The 11,957-nt window shown below is 42.3% G+C and overlaps 1 protein-coding gene across 15 annotated transcripts in view; it reads right to left on the bottom strand.

The window, feature by feature from the left end:
- CACNA1C (calcium voltage-gated channel subunit alpha1 C) overlaps positions 1–11,957 on the bottom strand; it is a 441,719-nt gene that overhangs the window by 76,575 nt on the left and 353,187 nt on the right. For 8 of the 15 annotated variants that reach the window (XM_037387927.1, XM_037387941.1, XM_037387929.1 and 5 more), the window contains 7 exons: positions 11,483–11,612; positions 7,531–7,590; positions 3,947–4,053; positions 2,345–2,432; positions 1,302–1,409; positions 546–598; positions 293–439 (listed from right to left, as the gene is read on the bottom strand). In XM_037387927.1, the coding sequence (XP_037243824.1) occupies positions 293–439; positions 546–598; positions 1,302–1,409; positions 2,345–2,432; positions 3,947–4,053; positions 7,531–7,590; positions 11,483–11,612 (693 nt within the window). Of the gene's footprint in view, positions 1–292; positions 440–545; positions 599–1,301; positions 1,410–2,344; positions 2,433–3,946; positions 4,054–7,530; positions 7,591–7,726; positions 7,787–11,482; positions 11,613–11,957 lie in introns of all 15 variants that reach the window. The other 7 variants (XM_037387928.1, XM_037387931.1, XM_037387930.1 and 4 more) reach the window with 2 other exon arrangements.

The raw sequence follows: 11,957 nt of genomic DNA, 5'->3' as shown, positions 1-11,957 counted from the left end.
TCATAATATTTGTAACAAATATTGCTGTCACTGTTACTACTGGCAATCATTTTTTAAGAGCTAGAGACTGTGCTATGCACTGTTTACAAGTACAGGAACAGCAATTCCTGCAGGCCCTGAGGACTTTACAAAGTACATAATACTACAATGTCTGCTGTTACTATTGCTACATTTAATGCTTTAGACTTATTTCAATACTTAGAATGGGAGAGACTATGCTCTGCATTTGAATTTTCTCTTTTGAAATGAATGAGGACATTGCTAGCGTTGCACTGGTCCAAGAAGCACTCACTCTGGCCAGCCCTCAAAGGTTGAGACAGTGAAGAGGGCCATCATGGCAGTCAAGACGTTGTCAAAGTCAAACTTGCTGTTCTCCCAGCTCCGGGGCTGTATCATCGGCTGGTTGACCTCACCGTCTTTGTATGTAATATAGTACCCTCTGTGGATAGAGAGCAGAGAGAGAACATGGCAGAACTGCACTTCCAGTATGAGTCCCTGGGAGAGGGTGGTCAGTGAAGGGGGCTAACTGGGAAAGGCAGACCCACCTGCACTCTGCTGCCGTCTGCTTGGAGCTATCAGTGCAGCTGTACAGCTTACCCTTGAAAAGGAAGAAAGAGGAATGAAGGTTCCTTTCCTGACAGTGCAAGGGTTAGGGCAAATCGTGTAGCAAGGAGACTGTGCTTACTACTTGCTTAACTAAATATGAGTATGTTTACATGCTCTTTTGCAGATAGATATGAGGAAACTGGATTGAGAGTTGCCTGCATCTGGGTAGTTCAGAGTACAGGCTTTTTCATCTGCTTGCACAGTACTTTCATGTGTATGTCCTGAGGTGCATGACCACTGAGTGCTGCAGAACACTTGTCAGAAGCATGGTGAAGGGCAAAGAAATAAAAGCAGACATAAAGAAGTGAACGAATAACCTTCCATGTTTATTTGGCATGCCCGTTCCTCTACAAGATGGTGGGTAGACAGCCTGCAAGTAACAGTCCTTTAGAACAACCCCCTTCATTTCCCTGGCACTAAGTCACGCCACAAGCTATTTAGGGAAGAAGAGGGTTACTGACTTTACTGATGGTTTTGTATGGTTACGGATGAAGGGCAGGAGTTCTGAATGTGCCTGGGCCAGTTTTGGGGAACTGCTGGCAGCAGCCCAGGTAACACTGACAGTGCCTCTAATGTTTTGCCTTTCACACAGAAGATACCATCTCTCCTTCCTCAAGCTTCTTCATGATATTTTTCTTCCCATCCCATAATATAGCTTCCTGTAATGGATGAATGAATGGGCCCAATGGTTTTACCTTAAACAACTGAACTCCAATGCAGGCAAACATGAACTGCAGCAAAGTGGTGACAATCACAATGTTTCCGATGGTTCGGATGGCGACAAACACACACTGGACCACATGCTGCAAATGGAAGATAGGAACAAAGGTAACTTGCAAGATTGTTCTGGGCTGCTTTGGCTAAGGGAGAAGACCAAGACTAAAAATACAAATAAAAGAATTTCATTTAACTATTGCTCATTAAGTAATGACTCAGGAAAGGGGAGAGAAGACCAACTTGTTACGTTCCTCACTGTACTCTTAGAAGCAGGCAGAAAGGGATAGGAAAATCCCAGAGCTCAGCTCTGTGAAACTTCCAGCAGCACCAACTTACACAGCTGGGCACCCACCAGCCCACAGGAAGGAGTGTATCTAATACAGAAAGGCTACGTTTAAACAGGCTTGTGAGCCTGTCTGTAAACCTAGCAAAGTGCATCACTTAACCTCAGTGGTGATGCTGGGCCACCCAGATGGAAAACAACTTGGGAGAAAAGGACCTGGGGGTCCTGGTGGACACCAAGTTGAACATGAGTCCTCACTGCAAAGACAACAAATAGGACTTTTCAGCCCAGACAAGAGAAGGCTTGGGGGAATCTTGTCAATGTATATAAATACCTGAAGGGAGGATGCAGGGAAGGCTGAGCCAAGCTCTTTTCAGTGGTGCCCACTGACAGGACAAGAGGCAACGGGCACAAACTGAAACACAGGAGGTTCATCTGAACATTGGGAAACACTTTTTTTTAATGTGAGGGTGACTAAGCTTTGGAACAGGTTGCCCAGAGAGATTGTGGTGTCACCCTTGGAAATATTCAAAAGCCATCTGGGCATGGCCCTGGGAAACCTGCTCTTGTGGTCCTGTTCGAGCAGGGTTGTTGGACAAGACAACCTCCAGAGGAAGGGACCTTTCAACCTCAACTATTTGGTGATTCTGCTGAAACACTACTTGAAGCATTACAAAAGTCCTTGTAGCCTAAAATAACTTGAATTTAGTTTACAGAATGCATTGGGACTCTTCTAACCTTTAGTCCTTTGGCTCTGTTGATGGCCCTCAGAGGTCTAAGGACTCGCAGAACACGCAGGATCTTCACCACATTGATGGCACTGGACCTGGAAGAAAGTACTAGAACATTTGAGAGATACAGCAATATAGGGAGTGTGCCACAAGGGCAGATGGATTTCACCCACCCTTTCCTGTCTGAAATCTGACATGCCTTAGACTGCTTAGAGCCTTAGACTGCTTAGGATAGTTAGTCAACTCTGCTATGGCACTTCAGGGGTAAGGAAACTACTCTCTGATGTTATCTTTATAGGTTTTGCTTCCTGGTCTGGACAGGCTCAGTATATATTCTCCTAGCTTTCACCATCTCTCCTGTATTAATGAAGGGAATGGAACATGGGCAGGGTATTTTTTAAGCAAGGCAAACTGCCAAATACTCTGTAGTTATCTATGATATGGAAATCATGCCAAGATGTAGTCATCACAAGACATTTTCAGATAAGGCTCAAAGAAGCACTCCACTGAAATATTCATAGAAGAATGGAAACTCCAGATGACTCCAGCATTAAAGGTATACTGTCCACCTGGAGTTTGATCCTGCAGTGTGTTTGGCTTCTAATCCCACAAATTAATTAAGTGTGTACATAAATTTAAGGATGAGGAAACTCCCACTGAATTGATTAGGATGACTTATGTACTTAATTTTAAGTACTGAACAAACTATCTGCTACAACAGAGCTCTCTGCATCTTCCAAGACTAAAACTATGACTGAGAATCTTCTCCATGCTGTATGACATCAGGCCCTCCTACTGATTTTGGGAACAGGCTTTTTGCTAATGTATTGAGTCTAGGTAGGTCTGTAAGAAAGAAACAGTATGTCAAAATGAGCACTGTGCCATTCTTAAGACTCTGACTGAAAGCCCAATGGACCTGACAAATCCTGCTGCTTGCTTAGCTCTGGAACATAATGTACAGGAGCTGCTAATCTGTAATGGTAAAGATTGGGAGCTGATTTCTTATGAGATGTGATACTGCTTAGAAAACTCCCTATTCTACACATACAGTTCCATATAATCAAGTAAATCTATAAGCTTATTAAGCAAATTAACAGATCAGCCAACACAAAGTGGCACGACAAAAGCAGGATCAGCTGTCACTGTCACCAGTACTCTATGGATTCTCACACAGGTCTTTACAAGGGCTTGACGGTCTTCCATTGACCTAGACCCACAATATCTTAGGAAGTAGCAAAACATTATCACCCCATTTTCCAAAGAGTTTATGACAGCTCTAGGAGGGAACAGGAAGTCACTCAAGTGTCTTGAACTGATACAGTGAATCAGAGATCTTGGAACAAAGCTAAATGTCATCAATCCCAATGGACCCAGTTTCTTGTTCTCATTTGTTTTTTCTGTAAGGTCCCCCCTCCAGGTCACTAGTATAGCACTTACCAATTATTACCTCCCTTCTAGAGGGTGAATTTTAATGGTCTTGAATCATTTGAGAAAAATACCTCCAGGCTCATGAGAAAAATCTTACACAGATAAGACAATGAGCCTGAGGTATCCCAACCCAGCCCTATGATCCCAAAGTAAAAAGCCAGTTGAAAAATAGCTCACTCACTGGATCCCAAAGGAGATGAGAGAAACGCTGACCACCAGCAGGTCTAAGATGTTGAAATAGTTTCTGCAGAAAGAGCCCTTATGGAGGAAAGCCCCATACGCAGTCATCTGCAGGAAGGCACATGAACACACAAACACACTTTGCCATTAGCATCTGTTCAGAAGCCAAACCCATCTGGTTGTGCATCTGATTGTGTATATAACTGGGGAGGGGCAGTATTTCTAACATAGCAGACAATTTACCCCCAGACCCCAAAGGAGAAGTTGAGTCCCCATTGAAAGAAAAGAAAGTGAAGAAGACAGTAAGATAGCTATGAAAGACCTAACTAGGGAAAGCCAATACTAGGTTCAGTGAGGAAAATATGCACTTTGAGTACATAACATTTAGAATCAGCAAAGCAGCAGAACAACTGTTCACAGAAACTACTCTTTACAATTGTATGCTTTTCCCTTTTTCTTCAGTGGCAGAGGACACTTGTGAGTATGTAGCTTTGATTATTAAAAGTCTCTTTAGCTAAATGAAATAAAAAATATAAAATTAAATAAGTAATGTTTTTCAATGCTTAGACCAGCTGGAGCAGACAATTGAGTTCTTTTCTGCCCGTGAATAAAAAAACAGGATCCCTCAGGGATCTGGTTCTTCAGAGCTGAACCGAAGCAACAGGAGAAATTCCTTCTCTTTTAAATTTGCCTATTCTGCTCAGCTCAATCCTGTATCCCTTTTCCTATCCCTACCCATCTTCCTCTATTTTTATTCTAGATGCAGTTGCATTTTACCCTTGGTTTTCCTTAGAAAGCCCAGGGTAGGATTATCTCAAGACAGAGTGGTTTCTTCATGGAGGTAACCATTATGAACATCACCCAGCAGAGGAAAGGAGAAACTTTACATATTTTACAAGAGACTTTCTGCCTCATCTGGGTATGGAGGGGTACTGAATACCTGCTAGCTTTGAGGAGGATGTCACAGCTCCAGAATTGGGTTAAGTGACAGTGTAATCAGGAATGGGTCTCAAACACAATTGTCAGACCTGAACACTTCTGAGCTCAGAATCTGAAATTTAAACTGAGCTCAGTTACAGAATATGACTAAATGAGTCTGGCATGGCTAAGGAAGAGGAGGTGATGGGGGAATCTGTACCACCTACCTTAGACCTGGCGAGCAATCTAATGTAGCTGCTTTGAAGAAAGCCCATCCCCACAACTGCTATTTCCCTCCATTACCTGGGTTAGGAACACAGGCTTCTAAATCTGGTCCTCTGAATCTCATCTAAGTTAGATGTCTAAAGTAATGTGAAGGACACCATGAGACTGTTCCTCAATGATGAGCTCTAGCCAGCCTCCCAGCTGAGAAGTGTGAACTAGAAGTTCAAACTGGAGTTTTGTGGCTCCCACTAATAGCTCAGGATGGCATATCTGCTAGTGATTTCCAGTCATACCTACATGTGACAACTTTATTCAGAGGAGGGCGGAAGAGCACATGGTATATCAGATTATTTTTTTCACCAAACATCCATGACATCAGGGAACTGACTATCAATCCATCAGACAGAACTTAGAAGGGGAGGAAGTATAAACTCTGGTCTTGGCTTAGAATTTATACTTATAGACACATTCAGTTGGGGAAGCAGGGAGGGTTTTTTGCCATAACAAAGGTGGTAAAGATGCCCTTTACTGGTTAGATTTTGTATGGCAATCTTGAAAGAAAGGAGACACCATTGAAATCAGGAGGGGAAGGTCTGTTGAGTTTAAGTTCTATATAAACTATAGATCTCTCAAGCCTGTTGAGAGATTTTGTTATCTCAAAAGAGACTCTCAAAGAGTGTATAATCTATGTCTGCCTCCCATCTAGGGCATTAAACAAGCTTTTAGGATGCCAATTAAAAAAAATCTGGTGGTCACCTTGGTAACATTCACCAGGCTCCACCACGGCAGTGTGAGGCTTGCAGGTGTCATCAGCAACATGAGGGCAGATGAAGCTTGTTTCTCTACAGCCTTGAACATCCTATGGCTATTTATTCTTCTGTTTCTTACCATTTAAACTAACCTTGCTGTTGTGCAAAACATTGTGCTTAATGCAAGGCAGCAGAGAAACACACACTGAGAAACTAAGCAACTTGTGATGCAGGAACTGACAGGATAAGAAGCGAAGAATTTCTTAAACATCTGTAGTTTTTGCACTCCTCTCCCACTTTAACCCAGAGAATATCCAGGAGTGTCGAAATAAATCCACGGAAGTTAACAGGAGGACATTGGGAAGGCTCAGTTACTATGCGGTACACTCCCCTGATGAAAACAGAGCAACACACCAACAGGCTGGGTTAAGTTCTGCTTCCACTGAAGTCATTAGGAGTGTTACCATTTGCTTCAGTGGGAGCAGAATTAGTAATTGTATGTTCAGACAGGTGCCTTGAACCATGGTTTTGTTTTTAAATGTTGCTGTTGAGATGTTTTCCTTTTGTGACAGGCCTTTTTGGTCAGCCATTTGGTATGTGCATGTTCAGATCTATTGTGTAAACAGATGCACACTGCACACAAGAATATGTACATCTCTTTGGAGAACATGACAGCTCTGGTGAGTTTTAAGTTATATCAAAAAGCACATTCCTCTACAAAAATATGCAGAGGCCACCCTGCTTGCCAGCCTTTAGTATGGATACTGTTATTAGGGTCTTGAGCTGCAAGATTTGAGCAACTCTAAGGTACTGCCTGCCAGCACTTAGAACTAGCTTGCTGAGAAAAAAAAACAAGCTGCCAAGTGAACCTAGCATTTAGAAAGCCAGCACTTTGCTCAATTACTGTTATTTAAATTATTAGCCTACCAATTTGGGAAAATTAGAGTTAAGAACAAGGCAGCCTATTTTTACTTTCTTTCAAGCTAAACCATTCTCCTGCACATTTCCCTTGGTATAGAGCATGTTCCTGGGAAATGGGAAGCCAAGTTTCAAACAGGCGATGCAGCAGTTTTCATTCACAGCTACAGCCCTTGGTGTTTCAGTGATTCGTACTCTTGGTTACCTCTCCACACCTAAAAAGTGAGCTTTGGCACTGTGCTCCCTGTCTCTTACTTGACTGTGCACCCTGTAACCTCACAGAAGTCATCAGCTGCCTTCTGGCCCGGCCTCATGACTTGTGCAGAACAGACACCTTCTGTTTGGGTTGTAGCATGTGTAAGAAGAGGTTTATGTGCTCAGGGTTCCTTGCACAGCAAACAAAACCTGTTTTGGAAAGACTGGCCAGGGTAGAGGGAGAAATTTATGGAGTGATGGACTTTTTCTTAGTCCCATTTTACTTTTCCCAACAGGATCATCCTTCCATTGTGATTCCCCTAAAAAGCACTGTTTTGATACAGGGCCTGAATTACAAGTTGGAAAATCAAAATTTCACAAAAGACTTTTTAAGCAACTATAAAACTGTTAAAATCAAAAGATAAACAAACCTTTGTGTAGAGATAATAATGGGGTTAAAAAAAAGAGAGTGAGAGAAAGGAAGAAAGAAAGAAGGAGAGAATGAAAGAGGGAAAGAGAGAAAGAAAGAAAAGAAAGAAAGAAGAAAGAAGAAAACAAGTGTATTGCTCAGATTGGTTACCTTAAGAATAATTTCTAATGTAAAGATACTAGTGAAGACATAGTCTGCATTGCCTAGGATCTGAAAAATAAGCACAATTGGGTTAGTGGTACTGAGCGTGACCCAGGAACAAACAGGCGTGTGTGTTAGCAACAGATAGTGGCAGAAAACTAGTAAGGTTGTGAACAAGTAATGGTAGAGAAGATGGGCACTTTACCTTCAGAGCAATTTCAATGGTGAAAATGACAGTAAAAACTATATCAAAATAAAAGAGAATCTGTAAAAACAAAAGGGAATAGGATTGGGGAGGGTAGATCAGTGACTGATCACTTGAATGGGAAATCAAAGTTCAAAATCAAATACATATGCCTTTTAACAAGGGAACAAGGAAGACTATAGAGGACATGGTTTTGTAACAACGTCCTGTTGAACACAGTGAAGGTCCTGGCACAGAGGACAAGAAGCACATTACATGATAGCTTTTCCAAGTTACAATCCCACGAGGGCTCTAGAGGCAAAATAACTTTTTGGTTGCAGTATTATTTTCTTTCTTCCTTTTTTTTTTTTTAAAAAATATATATCTATATATCTATATATCTGATAAAGAACAGATGATTCAAGGGTTTTCCCAAACAGACTTCCAAAGTGAGAATACAAGGATGCCTGGTCTCTCAGTGGAAAACATAAGATTCCTTCTTATTAACTTCCATTCAGGCTTGTTCTTGTGCCTCTTGCAAAGGAAGAAAAGCAAACTGCAAATTCATGCTCTGGCTATTTTTTTTTCTCTGTCCTGATTTGCCCTGGATTAGGATGAATAACAAAGGCTCTGCCAATTGAACAGAATCCCAGGTCTTGTATTGCAACCATAATTTGGTTGTGTGCTAAAGGCGCCTAACTTAGATTTTGCATCTTTCTATTGGCATCCTGGATAACAGGCAAGCTGAAACACTCATCATTCCCATGAACTTAAGACCTGGTGATGGGGATATTGGTGGCATGCATAGCAGACCACAAAAAGTAGCCCTAGAGTGTCACAGAAGGCAACAGAAAGTCTGGAAGTGTAAAGTGATTTTCAAAGTTAACAGCATCAAGGACAGAAATGTCTTCTCCTGCTGATCGAATGACATCCCACAAAAGCAAATAGGAACTTTCTCATTGACTAATGGGACCAGAATAAAACTCTGTTTCCAATGTATTCCAATATTCCAAGACATTTTAGTCTTATCTACACTACAAAGGGTCAAAATCAAAAGTATTGTGCCCTTGAATTACTTTTGTTTCACCATAACAAAGTTCTAAACCAGAAGGCCAATATATTGAAGCTGTAGAAAACTAATAATTTGTGAAATTTAAACCTTTACTGCTAAAACACCAATAAACATACAGCAGTAAGCTGCCCTCTCATCCCACAGCTGTTTACTGTATCTCAGTGCCCACACCACAACTCAGATTTGCAGATGGCTAGATCCCTACAGCTTGGTATGCCGTGGGCAGTGGGGTAGCTACTGCAAACTACAAGGTTACTTTAGATTGCACTATTTAAGCACAATCTGAATCTGAACTAGTTTGCAGACACTGAATGTCACGTGGGGGGGCCGTATCACTGCTACCATGTAACTTAAAGTTCTTCAGGTCACTGCTCAATTTTTGACCCCGATTTGTTCTCACTTCTTCAAGGCTGTCTTGGGCCTTGTAGATTTTTGCAACTTAGACAATAAAAATAGGCCATTTTAAGGATGGCCAGATCTCAATTGCATCCTGTATTAATTTAGACATGTTATAACTGGAAACGTCCCCTTGCATTGCTGCCTTGTAGGTCTTGACATTTGGTTATTATATCAATGGAATAATTTTACAGTCAATGGGCCAGATTCATGGGTACTCTCAGGCTGCTCTGCATGACTTCACCAACATAAAGCAGCCATAAACTTGATTAAAGTGGATGATTAAGCTGTACCTGCAGCTGCTTTATAACACTAGAGCACTGCAAAGCAGCTAGAGCATACTGGTGAAACTAGCCCCAAAGCTGCAGCTAGTAAAGATGTCCCTTACAGATGAAATCATGCTTAATGAAAATGATCACTGCTCCACCTGTGCAGGCTGTTTGTCAGCAGGCATATTAATTATTATCTAAATATGAATTTACTCTAGAATATATTAAAATGAATGAGCACCTTGCCAGGGTGCAAACAGGAGAATATTGTGAGCATGCAAGGTCTTAGGACTTGCTTGGGCTTTAAAGGCTGTTTGATCAGATTGGGGAGGCACTTCCAAAAACTTGCTGCCTGAGCCATGTGTGACACAAGAAAGATGCAGCTACTAGCCTGCCCTGGAACAGAAGCAGTGTCCAAGCCTCTTTGCTAGCTCTTGCTGGGCTCTCTGTTCCTGCCTTCCTGCTCTGGGACAGTTTGTGTCAACAGCAGCAACTAGTCTGCAGAAGTCCTTGTGCACAGGTTAATGCCTGATTATGTTGTCCCAAAGGGAAGGTAGAGGCAGTTCACTTTCAGCTTGCTTGCTTTCTTTTTCTCCCAGACCTCTGTGTGGGCAACAGGGCAGGACACAATTTTACTGTTCTACCATCAAAAGTGTAAAGGCAGATCCCATCTGCAACTAAAACATCTTGTCAGTGTCCCCTTGTGTGATCTATTTTAAACATCTACATCTGCAAAAACTAAACACAGATTTTCATGCAACATCAGTAGCTACAAATACACAAGACAACACTTTGCCCCAAACTTTCAGCTCTTTCAGGATAACCAGCTTTGACTACTTTTTTTCTCATTTAAACCCCTCTGCTGCAGATTCTGCAGCAGCTTCTGTGGCATGTCAGGAGCCCATATGCCAGCTGACATCATGCTGCAGCACTAATACATATTGACATACGTTTATCTCTACATGGTGGGCACACTCAGCTGTGCACAAGTGGGTCATTGGTGGCACAGGTTTGACTGCATTATTTAGCACCCTCCTTCAGGACAAAATGCAAAGTAGTTCTGAGATAAGATCAGGAATAAACCTCCACTAACACCTTCTCTGCATGCACATATGTGTTTAAATGCATGCTCAGGCCAGGATATTTCAGGGAGATAGAACACTGAGCATTAAATTAAGGTTTTATTAAACAACAACAACAAAAAAATTGTCCCACTCTTTAAGCCTAGCAAGCTTTTCCAGCATAAAGGAACCAAAATGCCACTGCAGACAGCAGAAATCAGAAGTCTCACATGTGACAGCTGACACTTCTGGTTCCTGCAATGACCCCAGATTAATGGAAACAACCACTGGCAAAGTTAAGGGAGCACTGAATGTTTCAAAAGGCTAATAAGAATGGTCAGAAAAGAAGGTGAGAATGTATATTCATGCTGAATGCCTTCTTCTCCTTCCCCCAGGCTGGTAAGGAGAGGAACACAGCATATTTTCTGAGGATTATCTCAAATTTAATGATAGGTTTGCAGCTTGCATTCAAATAGTGTGATTCTAACCTTGATGACACCAATTTCCTCCAGAGTGATTGCATCAAACTGAAGAATGTCACTCCTGATTTACACCAGTGTGAACAAAGTGAAAATCAGGCTCTGGGCTTTTTAGTTCAAAAGAAAGCATGTGGCAGAAGAGCAAATGTTCCAAAGGGAACCTGCAAATCCCCTAAATTAGAATTATCTGCATACCAATCAATGTTTATCCAGCCCATTTCTAATGCCTTAATCCCAGGGAACAATAACTTGTCTTCAGCCTCCTGTCTTTCCTTCCATTACACACACTTCTGAAATGAACAAGAGGCCAAATTCTGCACTGACTCATGTTCCCTGCAAAACCCAATGATTTCACACACAGCCTACAAAAAGCACAGATCAGGAAAGAGTCACTCCCAAAGCCTCTGATGCAGTCTTCTCTGCCTTTCCTGGCTTCAACTCATGATCTGCTTGTACCACAGGTTTACCACACAGCAAGGGAAGGAGGATGGGAAGCATACTTGGTTCCTAAAGGAGAGGTGTCGGACGGGGTCCTCAGCTGCCAGGGAGATGCTGCTGAGCAAGATGAAAAATAGGATCAGGTTGGTGAAAATGTTATCGTTAACGATTCGATGGCAGTGGACACGAAACCTGCAAGAGAGAGGAGAGGCACAACTTTATCTATCAGAGAACAGCAAGACCTGGGAAACATTCCCCCCTCCTCTTTTGCCAGCAGGACTGGCCCTGGAGGATTGTTCTGCAGAGCACCTTCCCTCTGCCCCAGCAGCAGGGAGGACGATGGGCCCAGGAAGCTGTGCTGGGTGCTGGGCAGCCGTGGCTCTCCAAGTCATACAGGTCATGCAGTGATGCACATGGAGTGATCCGCTGCCTGCAGGACTCACACTTGGTGCATTTGAATGGAGAACAGTCACTCCCTCCTGACAGAGCCTTTTGTCATTCAGATGTGGTCTGAAACCTGCCAACCTAAAATTATAT

Source organism: Falco rusticolus, chromosome 5 (assembly GCF_015220075.1).
Source record: "Falco rusticolus isolate bFalRus1 chromosome 5, bFalRus1.pri, whole genome shotgun sequence".
Taxonomy (NCBI): domain Eukaryota; kingdom Metazoa; phylum Chordata; class Aves; order Falconiformes; family Falconidae; genus Falco; species Falco rusticolus.
Note: the sequence above shows the minus strand (reverse complement) of the source record. Positions and strands in the feature narration are given on the sequence as shown.